At 43.4% G+C, this 19,975-nt stretch overlaps 1 protein-coding gene across 2 annotated transcripts in view; it reads left to right on the top strand.

Moving 5' to 3' along the window:
- Bmper (BMP binding endothelial regulator) overlaps positions 1-19,975 on the top strand; it is a 260,359-nt gene that overhangs the window by 28,995 nt on the left and 211,389 nt on the right. For both annotated transcript variants that reach the window (XM_050124920.1, XM_050124919.1), the window contains exon 3: positions 2,827-2,926. In XM_050124920.1, the coding sequence (XP_049980877.1) occupies positions 2,827-2,926 (100 nt within the window). The remainder of the gene's footprint in view (positions 1-2,826; positions 2,927-19,975) is intronic.

Genomic DNA, 19,975 nt, shown 5'->3' with positions numbered 1-19,975 from the left:
TATATAAATCCAGACGTGACTGTACAAATTATCTGCCTGGGACATCACACATGGTACACTACAATTACAGGCTATTTAGTATGAGTCTTGGGATCCTGCTATGGGTTTTAACTGTCTCCCAAGTTTCCAGTTTTGCTAGAAGCGCTTAAGAGTACATGCCTTCTTATAGATCTCATATTGCTTCTCTGCATCCCTCTGACTGTCCCACGAGTGTGAGCTCTGCCTGATACGCCTCCTTCTAGAGAGGATGTGCTCTTAGGGGACCCTTCTGATGCCTCCTTCTAGAGAGGACGTGCTCTTAGGGGACCCTTCTGATGCCTCCTTTTGGAGAAGACACTGTCTTAGGGGAACCTTTTCTCAGCTGTGGCCAGCTTTGCTGCACCGTCACACACCCGTGAGACAGAAACCCTGCTTGTGATAGTCACAGTTCTCCTGGGGTGAGGGAGTTTGTGCTAAACTAGGATCCTTGCTTTGCAGTGAAGCCACAGCCAGAATGTCAAGCAGCGTGGACATAAACACCGGTCTGGTAGTTAATCTCGTTGCCTTCAATGGGAATGGCCTAAAACTTAAAAATAATATATCTCTTTAGTTTTCATTGTGATTCTAACTATGTTAGGTTTGGACTTTAAGAAAAGTTATAAAAACAAAACTGCGAGCTGTGAAGCCATCATCAGTGGGAAGGAAAGAATGAAGCTGGGGTGGGAGGGCTTGAAGCCAGAGCACCTGGCGCGTTGTCTCCTCGGCCCAGACAGCTCCTTCATCTGCCTGGTCTTCACTGGGGACAAGGACACTCTCACAGCTGTGCTTCAGCGCCTGGGCGGGCCATCTTGTATTATTCAGACCTGTGCTACAGTAGGTAGAAGGCAGACCCATTCTTTGTTAGGAGCGCCTCGGCGTGATGGGCGTGTTCTGGGGTACAGTTAAGAAAGGAGACTGCTGTGCGACAGATCGGAATGAATGAATGAATGAATGAATGAATGCTGTCAGCCCTGGGTGTAATTATCATACAGTAGACAGTGGAAAAGAAGAACAAGGACTGGGGTCGGGAAGGAGCGAGGGAAAGAAAGAAACGGGGAGGGAGAGAGGAGACCAGACATTGCCTTGCACAGGTAACACAGGCTCCTATCCTTCACTGGCAATCAAAAAAAGAAAAGAAAAACAAACAAACAAAAAAACCAGAACAAACCTATCAACAGCAGCCCTTTCAGGATGGAGTCCAGGTGTGTGCTCTTTCTCTGTGTATGTCCACCAGACTTGGGACAGAATATTTACAGTGACCCTAGCAGGCCTCAGGAGGCCTAGCTAAGCAACAGGGCCGGAGATTAGCAAGACTTACAGAGAAAGCAAACTGTTGAGAGGCAGACCCAATCCCCCCTGCTCCCTCTCACCCACTACAGAGGCTGCAATGGAGATTTGAAGGGCGTAGGGTTCTATGACTCCTCGGAGTGTCCGGTCATTTGAAGGATGACAATCTGGACTGGTTTCAGTAAGACACTGGGAGTGTCTTGTCAACTCGAGAGCATAAAAGGAATTTGGGAGCGACACGGAGGGGGCACATTTTCTCTTAAACTGCCCAGAGTCTGTGCTTGGCAGATGAGCTTGGGTTGACCCTCAGATTCTAATGTGCACAGCTCAAACCCTCACTTTCTTCCTCACACACTGACAGGCACACTCACCAAGATCCTAAACCAGAGCTGGGAGACTGTCCTTCCACTCTTGAAGTATACCGGGAACACACTCATCTCAGGGTCACTGGAGTACGTTCTCCTGATCTCTTCTGAAGAGAGTAGTAGGCTTGCTCCAAGCTGAGCAGAGCTAGGACTATGGTTCCCCATAGTCACACTTGGGGAAATGAAGATTCTAAGTAGCCACAGCCTCAGGCTCGTGCATGGGTGGCCACACATTTGTGACTTCAGAGGGATCCTCCCTGGGGCCTCTGAAGCTGCTTCAGAAGTGGAAGGCTAACTACCCTCACTGAGCAGTGCTTTGGTTTTCTTATCAGTAAAATTTACCTCACAGGATTCAAACCACAATGGGAGCCATGGTACAAAACCTGTCATAAGCCTTTGTTACAGCCCAGATCTCCCTTGGTTGATCAGGTTTTGCTATCAGAAGAGCTCTCTCCTCTCTGTGGAGTCAAAGCAGGCAGCAAGGGTGTTGGGATCTCCTCTAAGACCTTTTAACAGCTAACCTTTCGGGATAAACCAAGATGTAAATGCTTACCGCACTTTCATTAGCATAAGCGCTAATGTAACGCAGCTGTCCCACGGCTATAAAACACTGAGGACTGTGTCTCTGCTTGGCGTGTGGAATATTATTTTTTCTCTTACTGAACCGATTCAATGCTCAACTCTGTCGTTATTTGAGTTGGAACTTTAGATTGGTGCATTTTAATGCACTCTACTATTAGGGCCTGTTGGACAGCCGTGAGAAAATATTTTTGTTCTCACGACGCAATCCCGGCCCAGGTAGCCAATGGGCAAAATATGATTTACACAAATATTTTCTTTTCTGGAGTGTATACTAAAAAGAAACCTTAGGATGGAGCTGGAGAAAGCTTCTTCCTCAGCATGGGGTTATCTGGGCAAGGCTGGCTGGCACATAAAGTCAGAGCTTTTCAGCTCGCCTCATCTCTGAAATCACGCTACTTTGCTAACGTCCGGTATTCCTGGGGGACGCTTCTGTTCCAGGGAAAGAAAAATTCCATCAGCTATCTCGGAGTTTTCTTGCCAAATTGAAGGCAGGGTAGGAAAAGGGAGCTGCAGCTGTGGGTTTTGGATTCCGAGTGAGGTTGATCCCGCATGTCCCTTGTCTCTTTTTGTCTAGAACAAAGAGGTGACTTGCAAGAGAGAGAAGTGCCCCGTGCTGTCTCGGGACTGTGCGCTGGCCATTAAGCAGAGGGGCGCCTGCTGTGAGCGATGCAAAGGTGAGTGGGCCCTGGCCACTTTCTCTGCCGGCTGTTGCTCTGGGCACCTTCAGTTCTCGCTCTCACCTTTCTTCCCTTCTAGCTCTTGGCTGGAACACAGGTGGGTGTCAGGAGGGAAATCGGAGCATTGTGTACACAGGCCTGGCACGGGAGCTGCCAGGAACGGGGTGCGAGGGGCTGAAGACGCACGCAGATCTGCACATTTGGTACATTTTCCGAGGCAAGTTGTTAAAACGCCGTGGCAGAGAAGATGCAAACGTGACGCCTATGCACATCTGTACACATGCATATGGGCGTGTTTTGTCAAGAAGTTTCAACACTTGGTTTTTCCAGGCTCCACGCTCGTCTAGCCCTCCTCTGCCAGAGGAGTCTTTAAACCCAAATTTTATCATTTTGGTTCCTATTAAAAAATTTTTTTCCTTCCCAAATTAAATCTCTGTTCTCCCGCTCGTCTTTGAAGCAGCCCCCAAGTCTCCTGCCCCCAGCCCTGGTGCCCTCACGCTTGTCTGGAATGCTGTCTGGTGGCGCCTGCTGTTGGCTTTGGCCCAGGTCTTTCCTACCACCCTGGCCAGGGGCTGCGGCATCGGAGGCCCCTGGCTCTCCCTTGACACTTGCCCCAGGAACTTTCTGTGGTGTGTAGTTCACACAGACAATTCAGCATTGTGTGTCCATTTTTGTTATTTCGTTTTAGTGCAGGGACCTGCCTCTAGAAGGCAGAAGTGGGGTCTGGTCTTGAATGGTGTGTGGATATATAGTGCGGTGTGGTATAGTGATACCTGAAACTCAGTCCCAAGAGTTAGGCCTGAAATACTCTGCTAAGTCAGAACACAGCAGTACATGTCAGGGTGGAGAGTCCCCAAAAGTTCATATAGGCTCAGAAAGGGTTTGCTTACTGAGAAATGCTTCTTGTGGATATCGTCTAATCAAAAAGCGATCATCTTGGATTAGGGGTAGCCCCAATGCTAATGTGACCAGTAAGTGTCTTTATGCAAAAAGAAAACTAGACAGACACAGAAAATAGGGTTGTGGCCCAAAGAAGCAGAGGCTGGAGCAATGAATGAGGCTTGAGGAAACTCCCGAGGCAGCTGGAGCTGATAGAGGCAAGGGGCTCTTCCCCTAAGGAGTTCCAGATGGGCACCTGAGGACCAGCACCTTAATTTTTGACTCCTGGTCCTTCACTGTGAGAGACCAACTTTCTGTTACTGTTTTTAAACTATTTATTTAAATTGATAAATAATGTCTTTGTATAGTGTCAGATACAGTGTGATATGCATGGGTGTGCAACCAGCACATTAGAGCAATTAGCATGCCTGACACCTCAAACATGTAGTTACATTTGATATTTATTATTTTGTCCTTCTAAAAACCATATATTTTGAGAATTTCATACACTTAGTGTACTTTAATCAAATCTGGCCCCAAATTCCTTTCTCTCCAACTTCATCCATGTCTCCTGCACCACGGATTTTCCCTTCCAACTTCATGTACTCTTTTTTAAAAATAAAAAATCTCAGCATTCACCTAGTGCTGCCAGAATGTGTAGGGCCAGCCATGGATAGTGGGCAATAGGGGCTGCGACTCTCTTTCCCCCGCAGGATCCATCCACTGCCAGTAGACCCCTAGCTAGCCGCAGAGCTCTGTGAGTCCCTCCACTATCGGCGATGGCATTTTGACTGGCTTGAGTTTGGTCAGGTCTTGTTTGTGTATGTTCAGTCACTGGATCACACGTGCCACAGGCCTATCAGGTCTAGAAAACCCCATCTGCAGCAGTCGCCTGCAGCCTTTGGCTCTGAAAACCCTCCTGCACCCTCTCCCGTGACGATCCTTGAGCTTTGGCAGGGTGTGGTATGATATAGAGGTCCCGTCATTTAGGGTTAAACATTCTACAGTTTCCTGTTCTCTGCACTTTGATCAGTTGTGAGCCTCTGTATTAATCATGATGAGAGCAGAGCTACACTGACGTTTGGGTAAATAGATACGTATTTATAGATTGAAGACATGCTCACTTTGAAGAATAATAGTAGAAGTTTCTGCCCCAGGACCTTATAACTTAACCTTGAGTTCTTGGCTCAGTTAACGATATCATTCATGAGTTAAATCTTGTGAAGCAGATCGGAAATCTAATCAGTGTGGTCGATTACTCCTATAACATTTGTGCCACTATTGCCCCAAAGGGCCTAGCTTGCCAGGCTGATCATTATTATGGGTTTTTGGGTTTATAGTTGAGTAAGACCAATGAGACTACTTTTCTTCTTTTCCTCAATAGTGTGCACAGCACCTTCTAACACTATGAAAGCTAGCCAGTGGGGATGATGTTTCCAGATCACTGCCAGCATGATTCTTCCCTGTCCTATGACTCATGTATGTGGTACCTGCAACCGATAGATATCAGAGCTGCCTCACTTGCTGCTTATTGTGGATAGAACAGCAATGAGCATTGACAAGCTCTAGAACAGAATATAGAATCCCTTGAGAATATCCCCAGGAGGAGTATTGCTGGATCCTATGATAAATCTGTTTCCAGCTTTTTGAGGAACCTCCACAGTGATTTCTGTAGTAGCTGAACATTCTACCAACAGGGAATAGTTATTTCTTTTCTCATATCATTTATGTAATCTCTCTCTCTCTCTCTCTCTCTCTCTCTCCTCTCTCAGTAGCTATTCTGACTGGGTTAATATGAAATATTAAACAGTTTTAATTTGCATTTCCTCATTTCCCTGATGGTTAAACATGTTGAGTATTTAAAATAAAATTTCTTAGACATTTGTATCTCTTCCTTTGAGTTCTCTCTGTTCAGTTTCATAGCCCATTTTAAAACTGGGTTGTTTTCCTGATGTTTAGTGGTCTAATTTTTTTGTACATTCTAGGTACCAATATCCTGTCAGATACACAACACTCTGTGGGCTCTACTTCCCTCTGCTGATGTCATTGTGTGGTGTAAGAAGCCTCTTAGTCTTATGATGTGGGATTCCCCTCTGTGTGCTGTGATTACCATTTATGAATAAAGAAACTGTTTTGGACCTATAGCAGGACAGAACTTAGTTAGGCAGGGAAAGCTAAGCTGAATGCTGGGAGAAAGAAGGGTGGAGTCAGGGAGAAGCCATGGAGCCACTGTCAGAGACAGACATGCTGAAACCTTGCTGGTAGGCCATGAGCCTCATGAGAAATTATAAAATACTGGAAGTGGGTTAATACTAGATGTAAGAACTGGCTAGCAATACACTTAAGTGATTGGCTAAGCAGTGATTTAAATAATATAGTTTCTGTGTGGTTATTTTGGGAGTCTGTGTGGCCGGGAAAACAAACAAGCAGACTCCTTACTACAGTTTTACATAGTCCTATGGCCAAGTGTTCTTAATTCATGTGTTAGTGTGGTGCTGTTCAGGAAGTCCTTACCTGTGCCTGTGTTCTGCATTTTCTCTAGCAGATTTAGAGTATCAGGTCTTACACTGAAGTCCTCCATCCATTTAGGGTGAATATTGTGTAGGGTAGGAAATAAGTATCTGGTCTTATCCTTCATGTAGCTATCCAGTTTATCCATAATTTCTTGTTGAAAAGGCTGTCCTTTCTCCTGGAGTAGTTTTGACATCGCTGTCAGAAATTAGCTATAGGTTTAAGACCTTGTATCTGGTTCCTCAGTTCTATTCCATTCATAAGTGAGTTTGTTTTTATGCCAGTGACATGCTGTTTTTACTACCATATCTCTTCAGTGCAATTTAACTTTAAAAATCAGGTATGGTTATACCCCTACTAGTTCTTTCATTGTTCAGGATGATTTGGTTATACTCTGTGTGTGTGTGTGTGTGTGTGTGTGTGTGTTGTGTGTGCGCGCGCACGCACACACGCCTTTTTGTATGCAATTTAAGATTTCTTCAGTTTCTGGGAAGAAATGCATTAGAATTTTGATGGCATTACAGTGAATCTGTAGAATATTTTGTTATTCTTTAGCCATTTTTACAGTATTAATCTTATCAATCCATAAGATTGTGGCATTTCTATACTCTGGTATCTTCTTCAGTTTCTAACAGTTTTAATGTTTTCATTCTAGAAGTCTCTCACTTTGTTAGTTTTATTCCAAGATATTTTTGAAGTTATCGTGAGAGGGATTGTTCTCCCTTTTCCTGTCTCTGTCATTGCCTGCAGGAATAGTAGTGACTTTTGCGGATTAATTCTATGTCCTGCCGTCTTGCTGGAAGTGTTTATTAAAAATTAAGTTTTCTGGTGGAGGGGTTAGATTATACATATCATCATATCACATGTAAATAAGAACATTTAATGTCTTCCTTTCCTATTTGTGTGCGCTTTATCTCCTCTTGTTTTATTTTTCTAGCTAAGACTTCACTCAGTATATTGAATAAGGAAGGGTGGACATAGTTTCTTGTTTCTGGTTTTAATGCAAATGCATCACAATTTTCTGTTAGTATGATGCTGTCTGTGGGCTTGTTGAAGCTTGCCTTTATTATGTTGCAATCTGGCCCCCAAATGTCTAGATTCTCTAGGACTTTTAGCATGAAGACATGGTGTATTTTGTCAAAGCCTATTCTGAGATGATCATGTGGTTTTTGTCCTTGGATTTATTTATGTAGTGAATTATATTTATTTTTTATATATGTTGGGCCATTCCTTTATCACTGGGATGAAGCTGTCTTGATCGTGGTGGATAATGTTTTTTTTTTATTCAGTCTTCAAGTATCTGATTTAGTTTTTACATCTATGTTCATCAGTGAGATTTGCCTATAATTTTCTTTTCCTTTCTTTTGTGTGTCTTTATCTGACTTTGGTATCAGTGTGATGCTGGCTTTGTGAAAGGAGTCTGGAATTAGTCTTTGCTTTTTCTATATTATGGGATGGTTTGAGAATAACAAGTTTTACTTATTCGTTAAAGGTCTGGGTGATGCAGAGTCTGGAGTTTTTTGGTTGGGAGATTTAATTATTTATTTATTTGTTTCAGTCCCATTCCTTGTGATGGATCCATTTAAAGTTGTAAATCTCTTCTCTATTTAAGTTTGATAGGTCATAGGTTTTAAGACTTTTATCCAATGGCTGAAGCAGTGGTTAAGCTTACTTTCTGCTTTTGCTGAGGGCCTGGGCTCAATCCCTAGCACCTACACGATGCCTCACAACCATCTGTAACTCCAGTTCCGTGGCTTTCAAAGACAATTTCTGGCATCCACAGGCAATGCACACACACGGTGCACATATACATATGAAGTCAAAACATTCAGACGTATAACATAAAACATATGTCTTTTTAAAAAGCTTTAAAAAAGAAAGCCATCGACTTCTCAATGCTTTCTGATTTAGTAGATTATGGATTTGAAGTATGGACTTAGGTTCTCTGGTTCTCAAGTCTGTCTGTTTCGCTGTCTGACTTTGCAGCTCTAATTTTATTGGTCTGGGTCTTTTTTCTCTTTCTTTTGGTTTGTTTGGCTAAAAAATTGTCAATCTTGTCAATATTTTCAAAGAACCAGTTCTTCCTTTCATTGATTCTTTGTATTTTCCTCATTTTTTATTTTATTATTTTTGTTCTGCTCTTAGGTTTCTCTCCTTCCAAGGCTTTAAGGTGCATCATTAAGTTGTTTATTAAGTTGATGGAGACACTTTAGCTACAAACTTTCCTTGTAGGACTACCTTAATTGTGTTCCATAGATTTTGGTATATTGTATTTTCATTTTCATACAATTTTAGGACCTTTTACATTTAATTTTTTATTTATTTAGTGATCCATAAATTCATTATTTAATATTGTTTTGTTCCATCTTTATGACTTGGTAGGCTTTTGATCAGTGCTTGAGGTTCAGTCTTGGGGCTACTCACTGCTGTTGTATAGTATCCGATGCGATCCTAGCTCAGTTGTAGTAAGATATGGCTTCTGGATTCACAAATAAACCACCCATAGCAAGTTCTTGATGTAGTTCCTCAGAAGTTGAAGTTGGAGTACCAGTAAGAACCTAAATGAGAATAATCAATGGGGTTGACAGATTCTTCAAAAAGGTCTGTAAGTGACAGTGTTAATGTCCTAGAGGGTAGGGGATGGCTCCCTTAGAGTGAACTGGTGGCTCAGGTACAGACTTCCTCAGATGTCTGTGGTGTGTAGTTATGAGAGGTGGGAGTGGACACATTTATCACTTCTTAGTGTTGGAATGTTAAAAATCCTTTAGTTATTTTTGAAATAGACAATAAATTATTGTTATCTGTAGCCACCCCATTGTGCTGTTTACTACCAGAACATACTCTTTCCATCTAACTGTGTCAGCACACCCAATAACTAACCTCTTTCTTCTCCTTCTGTCTCTAGCCTCTGGGAATCTACTTTCTATTTCTGTTTCCATTGTCTTAGCCCCCATGTTTGCAGGGACGCTCATGGTAGACAAGGGTTTGGTGATGTTTATACATACAATATCCTGTGTACCCAATGGAATTTCTGACTTTTGTAATGTCTGAAGTGTGTAACCTTCCTTTCTTGTCCATCTACTTCATTTGTCTTCTCTCTGTCTCCCAATTATCCTGATTTTCCAGAAGAAAAAGATCCCAAGGTACCACAATTCCAGGACATTCTATTGGAAATGACTAGACTACAGTGGTCTCAAGAATAGTCCAGAGAGTTCAGTGTTTGAGTTCCCTTTGGGGGAAGTCAAGACTTCAATAGGTCTTGCTGAGGGCTTTCATGAGTGACTCTTCATGACCCTCCTTTTTCAGAGTTCTAGGAGATAGGTTAAAGATGCGTGCTTATGGTTTCTCTATCTTAAAATAAGATGCTGTGGGCTTTAAAGAACGTAGTTATCTTTGTTTTTCTGGTTAAAGTCATTTCTTAGTCTTACAGGGGAAACTGGAAAGAAAGAACCTACTGATCATTTCCCCTCGCAGAAGTGAACTGTTGTACTGTTTATTGTGAAATCTGGTACTGTTTGGCTCACTTCTCTCTGTCCAAGTGTTTACATGATTGATATGGTATTGTTTAAGCACACAAAGTAGCAATTCCCCTTATATTTTCATACATACTTGGTTTTGATTACTGTCCCTTCCTCCGCCTCTCTTGTCTCCCTGTCTCCATATTAGCACTGTATTGTACTGTTTTCACTTTTTTCAGCTTGACATCATGGTAGAGTACCTCTGTTTATTCAGCTCTATTGCCCTTAGGAAGTGCATGAAATTCTTCTGTGGGAAAGTATTTTTTTGGTTATTTTGGACATTGTGGTTATGTACCAGGTATTAGTCTTGGGGAAGGCTACAGAAAGGAGCAGACACAAATCACACTGTGCAGTGGGGAGATGATGGTTCTAAGGACAACGCGAGAGGCGCCCTGAACATAGCACACCACGTGCGCGCGCGTAACCTCGAGGCGTCGGGCTTTGGCCTCCTGAGGAAGCTGGCAAATGCTAGGAACCTTTTGGTACCATGTATTAACTTTAGGAAAAGCAATAATGAGTCATTAGTGTGTAGTCTAAGTCCCAAGCCAGATGTGACATCTGTGTTCCTGCTAAAGTCCTCCAATGGGCGTCCCCAGGCTAGCTCTGAAGTCGCTGTCTTTTCCTGCACAGTTGGAATTACAGAGTAGATGATGATTAATGCAGAACTTTGTGCTATTACTTTAGCTAAGAAACAAGTGATGTTTAGACAAAATGGTAGCAGAGTCAGAGTGTTTATCCTGACTGGGAACAGTGCACATAATCCGCATGAAATACCCAAAGTGCAGATACTCTATGTAATACAAGATGCACTGACTTTTCTCATCAGAGAATGACACATTTCACTTTTGGTGTGAGTTAGCACACTGATGGTGACAGAGCAATGTGTTAATGACTGTCCTGTGTTTTGAAGGCCCTGACTTCTGAGGTGCTGCCTGCTGCTTCCTGACAGTGCACTCAGCAGGCCTTTCACATAGATGCTCACCTGAGGGACGGGTGCAGGGTGTGAATCTCAGGCTTTCTGGAGGAGTTGGCTCTCAGTCAGACAGGGCAGAATCTGTTGACCATTAGCACACATAAAAGAAACTGAAATCTGCTCATGCTAACTGGATGAAACAGCCATGAAGGCTGCCTGGTGGCTTTGAGTGACCCTTGAGTAGATCACTTGTTGTTATTCTTTCTCCTTAGAGAATCACAAGCGTAATGAGTGTTCCTTAAGAGCCAATGGACCAGGCAAAATCTGTTTACAATGCAGATTCTGGGGTGTTGTCTGGTAGTGATGCTAAGTCACAAAGACTGTCCTCCTTACCAAAGCACAAAGCACAGGTGCGCTGGAAACATCTTCCTGCAGCCACATACTGGCTCCTCACTCGGCCAGATCAGAGCCACATTTCATGTCGGGGGGGGGGAATGGTGACCCCGAGGCTTTTTCTTGATGTGCTTAGCATCCCAGAACTAGCGAAGGGCAGAGATGAGACAGAACTAAGGGTTCCAAACAACTAGCCCACAGATGTAGTAGTTCCAACTATGGGCTAGGCTCCTGTCTACGGTTTCAAGCTTCCACTGAGATCACCCAAGCCCACCTCAGGCAGACTGAGGCTGGACAACCCCTGATCCCAGAAGAAGGACATGAACAGAAGGACACCTTCTGTAGAGCAAGCGAAAGCCTCACCTTTTCGAGCTGAGCAGGAGCATCTATCCCAGGCGACCACTCCTGGTGCGGGAAACTTGTGCTGTCTAGCCAGGAGGCCATCACTTTTCTCTGACCCTTCGCTCCCTCTCCACTTTGAGGCTTTAAGAATGATGACATAGGAACCAAAGCCAAACATCCCATAATGACCAAGGAAATCTAACTCAGATGTTGGCATGCTGGTGAATGCATGTCAAAGGTCTTTCTCAGTTACTCAACTGTGTGGATAAGTGGATGTGGGGTGGGGGACTTGAATCCCCAAACTGACTATTCACCTCGCATTGTTTCTCGGGACATTTTTGGTTTTTCACTTTCTTTCCTGGCTGTCTCCACACACTTCCCTAGCATAGTTAGATTGAAGTTTGAACTTTAGTTAGATAACTGGGTCATTAGTACAACAGCACACTAAACATTTAAGCAGGAAAGGGAAAGCAAGTGTTTCTGATCGGATCCCACCCAGCTCAGAAACAACTGTTACCAATTTCTTTTGACCATCCCAGAACGTTTGCAGGTTTTTATGATTTAATTCTGCAAGTGTGCTTTCCTTGTACAGAAGGGGAATCAAGGAGTGCATATGCTATTGCAGTTTGCATTCAAAGTTGCAATCATATGGTTAAGTGAGGAATTTTTTTCAGGCCAGTTCATGCTTCTTCAGTTGTTGTAGGGATTCTGTGAAATTGATGATTCATTTGAAATCTCTCTTCTGATAAATGCTTAGGGTTTCCAACCAAGCCAAGGCATTAGCCTGTGAAGCCGGTTGTGTGCATGTGCTATAATTCTTTAAGGACAGTGACCCAGGGATCCAGGCCTGGGGACGTGTGTATGGGTTCAACCACAGCGGACGACTAAACGGCTTAGGAAAAGGCCAGCATTCCCTTCAGAATTTGGAAGTCTTTTGTCTCTAAGTGATGAGGAAGGAGAGTCGGTGATAATGCTGTTTCATGCACAGAAATGCAGTTCTAGAATTAGCTAAAATTAGAATATAGGCTATGGAAGAAAAGAGCAGGCATCCTGTCTGCTGTTACTCCTGTGACTGGCCACACCTCACAATCCTTCCCAAACAGTACCACAACTGGGCATGAAGCATTCAAATATGAGAGCGTGTGGGGGCCGCTTTTATGCAAACCACCACATAGGTCCATGTATTGTCCTATTTTTATGCTTCTGATTATGTTTCATTTCATGAGATCTTCATGTGCTTGGGCCACTTCTGTAATTCAGATGTGTGGTTCACGTGTAATCTTGCAATGCTTAGTTCCTTTGTAAATAACTGCAGACCGTGGCGCTTGTGTGTTGGGCTCTATGGTCATGCCTATTCTCTATGGGTCTTCGGGAGTGATTGCTATTCCTTGCTAGAGGCCAGGGGCTCATCTGGTACTCAGATCTCCAGTGATGACACTGTTTCCATGGGAAAACGTCATTTTGGAAATGTTGATTATTTTGTTCTTGAAACTTTCTTGCTTTTGCCCCAAGACCCAAGAAGGTTGTGAGCATCTCACTGTCAGATTGCTGTAGGTTAGAATTTTAAGACTTTTCCCCCATTTGCTATCTTCCAGGAAGCTCCAGTGGCATTTGTTTTCCCTTGCACTGGACGCCAGACTAGGGTGCTCCTGCTTTTCCAGTCGTCCCCACAATAGTGAGATGATTTCTCGTTCTGACTCTTCTGTCTGAGGAATCCAATGACCGGGACAAGTTAAATGATCCAGTTGCCATGGTGTTATTCTTCCAAAGATACAGCAAAGAGTGTAGTGGTCTCTAAGCCTGCCTTTGGGGAGAGTCACTCAGGATGGCAGACTAGAGCAACCAGGAAAAAGAAAGGGGGCAGCTGCTGGACAAGGGATCAGGATGCATGCCTGTGGAGCTATTTTAGAATAGGCAAAGCATTTTTGTAAACAAGAAGGAAGGTCTTGTCTGTGGATGACTCCCGCATGAGGTTTAAGGTCCACAGGAAGGCATGGAATAGTTCTTCCACAATATTCTCATCCCAGATCACCTAGCGACTATGTTAACGCACCGGTTCCCAGGCTTCTCTCCAGACCTACTGCAATACTTTTAATTTGGAAAAGCTTTTGTTTGATGATTACCCGGTGAGGGGACAGGCCCGATGACAAAGTCACTTGGTGTTGCCCTAACATGGAGTTATTTCCTCTGTAGAGGGTATTAATGTGGAAGAGTCCTCAGAAAGGCTTGGTACTTCACGCACTCACAATCCTCCTTCCTCAAATCAGATCGATCCTATTTCCCGTTCATTCATGAATTCAACAATGTTTGCCGAGCCACCTGCCAGGTAGTTATGAATGATGATGCTGTTAACCAGTTGTTTTGAACTTTCATGAACCCAGAATATTTCCAAAAGCAAAAGTAAATAAATTATAGCTAGTTCTTCTCAAGCAAACATTTTAGCATACTCTCAAGATTGTTTTTCTTCTTATTAATAATGGTTACAAATTTGTATCCAAATAGCCTAGTAGCCAGGCTAAAGAAGAACCTAATTTGGGAAAGCCTAATATTGTTTGATGAAAACAGATGAGCTCACCGGGAGCCAGGCAGATGGGTTTGGCAGCTTTTCCGTATTTACTTGGACTGAAATCACCCTTTAATTTGGGGTTCTTTCATGAACAATAATGTATCTGTTATCTAGATATACGTTAGTGAATCGTAAATGATTAAGGTGTGTCTCCAACTTTATAGGTCAAATTCCATCCTCTTTTTTCAGAGAACACATGAAATGCCAATTGTCTACAGTGCTTTGATGAAAGATAGAAAAGAATAGTGTGTGGTTTGTTAGGTAGTGTTTATTTCCTACAACCTGGCCCTTCATTCCTCTGTGCTTTGTCTCCTTTTTGTAGACCACGGGTACCATTTCTTAACTTTCATATTTTATTAGAACATATCTTATGATGTCTCATAAAAGGAAAAGGAAGGTGTCCTGGATAGTTTTATGCTAACTTGACACAAACTAAAGTCATTGGAGAGGAGGGAACCTCGATTGAGAACAGGGTTGTGAGCAAGCCTATACAGGGCATTTTCTTAATTGGTGGTTGATGGGGAAGGGCCCAGCCCAATGTGGGTTGTGCTATCCTTGGGCTAGTGCTATCCCTGGGCTAATGGTCTTGAGTTCTATAAGAAAACAGGCTGAACAAGCCGTAAAGGGCAGGCAAGTCCGTAAGCAGCACCCTCCATGGCTTATGCATCAGCTCCTGCCTCCAAGTTCTTGCCTTGTTTGAGTTCCTGTCCTGACTTCCTTTGATGATGGACTACTAGGCAAAAGTGTAAACCAAGTTTGGCCTTTCCTCCCCAACTTGCTTTTGGTCATGGTGCTTCACCATCTATAACCCTAAGACAGAAGGGATGCAATAGAGCGTTGCACCCCAACCAAACGGCCACTAGCCTCTGATATATAGAATGCTACGTGCCTGGGATTCATATGGGAACTGGGCTTTTTCAGATTGACCAGTTACTCCCTTTGTTGGAGGGTTGGCTTTTGGATCAAAGGTCTGTCTCTCAATTATTCACACTGTGTTGTGGATGGACTTGAGGAAGGATTTTGGAAGAGAAGACCAGCCTCAGTCTTGGGATTTTGCAGATGCTGTTGTGCTGGGCCTGAGGTGCAGGCTAGGACTATTCTGAATGAGTAGGCGGGGACCTGAAAGTTGCTCTCTTATTAAGGGGCATCAGATGCCAAGTGTTGTGGCTTGGAGTCTCATTTCCTGCAAGGTAAGAGTCTAGAAGGATTGAGAACTCTTGCCTTGCTGATGGCTTCTTCCTTCATGGCCTTTTATGGCTGAGATGGACAACGGCTTCAGAAGTCTGTGGACAGATCAGCTTTGTGTGGGTCACTGAAAACAACTTGTGGCTAAAGAAGCAGGGTGTTTTATGTTCCTAACTGGGAAGTCTTCGTAATTCTTACCTATACAGAAAGGTAGCCATAACTGCTCCTTAGTCTAGTGATGTTCCAGAAAGATAGTTTGGATGAGTTTTGCTTGAGTGGGTCTGCTTTCACAGTTGTGCCCCTACCCCCAGTGTGGCATCCTGCTGTGTTCCTCAAGCAGGTCTTGAGCTCACAGATTCAGAGAGATCTCCTAATTCTCTGGGAAACTAGAGACGTACGCTAACAGGTCCGGCTCAAATATTTTTAATAAAAATGCAATCATACAATTAAGAATTTATAAACTTAAGCACAGTTAAGCAAGTTTCACTTCTATTCTTGACCCCACCATCTTGTATCATTTCTTGGAGATGATCTCTGTTACCAAATATTTGACAGCTAATATCTGTGTGTGTGTTTGTGTATGCATTTGTGTGTATGCATGTGTTTCTGTGTGTGTATGCATGTGTATTTGTCTGTGTGTGTATGCGTGTGTGTATATGTCTGTGTGTCTGTATGTATGCGTGCATGTATGTGTGTGCGTGTATGTGTATGCATGTGTGTGTATGCGTGTGTGTCTGTATACATGTGTATGTATGCATGTGTATGCGTGTGTGTCTGTGTGTGCACATGTGTGTATGAGTGTGTGTTTGTCTGTGTGTATGTGTGCGTGTGTCTGTGTGTATGCGTGTGCATGTATGTATGTGTGTGTGTGCATGTGTGTGTGTGTGTGTGTGTGTGTGTGTGCGTGTAATGTCTGAGCCATACAGAATTCTGTACCAGCTTCACTTCTGGCTATTTAGAGTTTACACTCTACCTGTTACTTAGGACATCTTGAACACTGCGTCATCTCCCCACCGCTGAGCTATTCAGCTGCCAATGCTATTATCCTCACTCTGATTTGAGGCTGGAGAAAACTTGTCATGTGCCTCTTTAATCTGTACTTTAATCTGTGAGGAGAATACACTTTATCTATGCAGCTTCAGAAACGTGCGTAGTCTTGGCTGTGTATTTTTGAAGGCAAGAACCAAACAACCCCCCCACACACAAGCAAAACAAACAAACAAACAAACAAACAAAAAAACACAAAACAAAAAGCCCCAAGGGTTTCTTTCTTTCTTGTTCCTCCCTAATGAAAAAAAGATGTATTAAATGTCGTAATTCATAGATTATTTACCTATAATATAAACCAGAATATTTTTGCATTTCAGTAAAATTTTGTTTAAAAGGGCTTTGTTAATATTAAAGTTGCACTTTATGAGAATCTGCTTTCATTGTTAAGAGTGAAGAAACTCGAGACAGATCAGTCTTCCCTCTTAAATTTGTCTCATTCTATTATCTAAGGGGCTTTTCTCTCTAGCTTTTAGAGGATTTGGGGAAGTAGGTTGCCTAGAGTTTGCGGTTGCCTTTAAGTTAGGAGATTAGAGTTCTAAAGCTTGTATGACTTCAGGTGCATCGGTTTACACCTTTCCAACACGGGATAAGCTGAGGACATTCTTCATTGACAAAGGAGAAGATCATGGCTCTTATCTCCTTATTAAGTAAGAAAGACTGTGCATCTTATCAGAGCACAGATGTTTTCTCTAGCCACAGCCAGCCTGACAAAGATTACTTCTACTGCTAGTGTCCAAAGTATTAATTTTTCTATGGGTGACAACCAGCTATGGCAGTCTTGGTGCCCTAAAATTCTCTCGTTTATCTTCTCATTGTGAATGGTTACCACCCTAGGCATGTGTTCTTGGACCTGGAGATGCTGTGGTCCAGCATTGTCTGACTGGGGTCCTGTCTGAGCCCCAGGGTCTTCCTCTTTACTCATGTGGTCATCCGCAAACTGTGTTTACTCCTGTGGAATGATTTCCTCCTACAGTGCCAGCAGTAGAATGCCTCTGTGGCTTGTAGGCTCACTGACAGGGATTGCCTGTTAGGTCAGGTTTATTCAACGCAATGTCAAGTGAGTTAAGTCAAAACTGATTAGGAAATCAGAGCTGGTGGCACAGGCCTGAAATTTCAGGCTCTTGGAGGCTGAAACTTGAGGACAGAAAGTTATAAGCCAGCCTTGATGATATGGTAGGTTTAAAGTTAGCCTGGACCACTTAATGAGACCTTGTTTCAAAGTAAAAACTCAGTGGAGGGCTAGGAATGCATTATCAGTGGTAGTTGCTTACCTAGTATGCATGAGGTCCTGGGCCCAGACCCCAGTGCCACTGGGACACACGTGCACACACAAAAACAAATGTGATCAGGGAACTTAATTATAGCTGTGCAGTCTCCCTCTCCTTTCCCTCCTCCTGTTTGGTAACATATCACAATCAATAGGGTGATATTGCCCATAGTCCAATGTATGCCCGAATTCAAGGAAGAGGTTTCACCAGGTGGATATATGTTCAGGAGCAGAAATATTTATTTATTTATTTATTTATTTATTTATTTATTTATTTATTTATATTTCTGTCTCTTCCCCACCGCCGCCTCCCCTTTCCCTCCCCCTCCCACAATCAAGTCCCCCTCCCTCGTCAGCCCAAAGAGCAATCAGGGTTCCCTGCCCTGTGGGAAGTCCAAGGACCACCCACCTCCATCCAGGTCTAGTAAGGTGAGCATCCAAACTACCTAGGCTCCCACGAAACCAATAGGTACAGTAGGATCAAAAACCCATTGCCATTGTTCTTGAGTTCTCAGTAGTCCTCATTGTCTGCTATGTTCAGTGAGTCCAGTTTTATAACCAGGCTTTTTCAGACCCAGGCCAGCTGGCCTTGGTGACTTCCCAATAGAACATCCCCATTGTCTCAGTGTGTGGGTGCACCCCTCGTGGTCCTGAGTTCCTTGCTTGTGCTCGCTCTCCTTCTGCTCCTGATTTGGACTTTGAGATTTCAGTCTAGTGAGGAGCAGAAATCTTGATGCCCATCTCAGCCTTCTGCCAGCCACACCCAGAGCAGCTTCTGAACACCTGTATGTAAACACCTGTATGTAGAAGGACCTAGGCAGAATGGTGTGTAGAGCCAGAAGACAATTCACAGATGACTGCACATTCAGTCCTAGCAAATGCTCGTTCCTGATCCCTTCCTCCTCCCCTCTGCTCAGCTCATTCCTGATCCCTTCCTCCTCCCCTCTGCTCACCTCATTCCTGATCCCTTCCTCCTCCCCTCTGCTCACCTCATTCCTGATCCCTTCCTCCTCCCCTCTGCTCAGTTTGTTCCCGATCCCTTCCTTCTCCCCTCTGCTCAGCCTGATGACAAGCCTGGTTTGGACTGACCCTGCTCACTCCTCGAACCTTCTTTAGTTCTATTTTTCTCCTCCTAGGAGATTTTTTTTATTAGTTTTTTTCTCTGTGTGCTGTACTTGATCCACACCACGAAATTCTGCACCCAGCATTCACTTTGCTTAGAGGTCTCTCTGTGTCCATCACCCGACTAGGTTGAGGTTTCTCTGCAGCTCTCACTCCACCCACTGTTTTCTGTCGTCCATTGCTACATGGTGTACAGCTGGGGAGCTCTCCTTTATCACTGTGACGTTTTTATTTTCTGAGCTCTCACTCAACTGGCAGGAACCCCTCCTCCTCCCAATCCTTTTGTTTTGTCAGCTCTGCCCAAGGTACCTGCTACACAGTGTCCATCTAGTGACCAGATGCAGGAAGAAGGGGACTAACAGAGAGACAGTGAAAATAGGAATAGATTGTAGGTTTTCCAGCTTGGTGTATGTTTTATAACACCTCCTCATGTTAGTGTATTACCTGGTCCACTCCCTCAGGTTAGTATATTACCTGGTCCACTCCTCAGGTTAGTGTATTATTACCTGCTCCACTCCCTCAGGCTGTGTATTACCTGCTCCACTCCCTCAGGTTAGTATATTACTTGGTCCACTCCCTCAGGTTAGTGTATTACCTGATCCACCCCTCACGTTAGTATATTACTTGATCCACATAAAAGCTGAGTTAAAATGATGGAGAGTAAGAAAGGCTAGCTCAGAGTGAAATGATTAAATAGTGTGGGCCAGTTCCATGTCATCAAATCTTTAAGGTTTCTTCATTGAACTTTATACAACCTAAGTGTATTTTTATGACACTGGGTATGCTGTACCTCAGTACTAACCCACTTAATGATAACCTAAATATAACTTTAAGTGTATTTTTCATTATATGGAAAAGGTTACAAGATACCCTTCTAGGGTTGTAATTTTGTGTTTCTGTCACACTATGATTCAATATGATTATCTGCTTTCTCTTTTAGACATCACTTATGATATGTGTCTGTCATTTGGCTTCAAGTTCTCTTTAGGCGTCTTTAAAACAGTTCTGTGAAGGAGGAGTGGATGGGAACCGAGGGGAGACAGGAGGAGAACAGGGAGCAGAAACTGTGGTTGGGATATAAAATACATGAAAAATTTTGATTAATAAACAGTTCTGTGAGGTTAGGAACATACACACTTAGAAGAATAAAGTGCTTGGCATTCAAGATAGTTTTCCCTTCCAGTCTCCAGTCTTGAAGTGGGGATGCTTATCCTATCAAAAACCTTGGAATCAAAGCATTATTTCCTCTGAGGCTTGTTTCCTCCTACAACCCGCTCCCCAGGCAGGGTTTCTCTGTGTA

The sequence above is a fragment of the Alexandromys fortis genome, unplaced genomic scaffold (assembly GCF_014885135.2).
Source record: "Alexandromys fortis isolate MF-2015 unplaced genomic scaffold, M_Fortis_MF-2015_v1.1 scaffold_204, whole genome shotgun sequence".
NCBI lineage: Eukaryota > Metazoa > Chordata > Mammalia > Rodentia > Cricetidae > Alexandromys > Alexandromys fortis.
The sequence above is the reverse complement of the archived record's forward strand: the minus strand, read 5'-3'. Positions and strand labels throughout refer to the sequence as shown.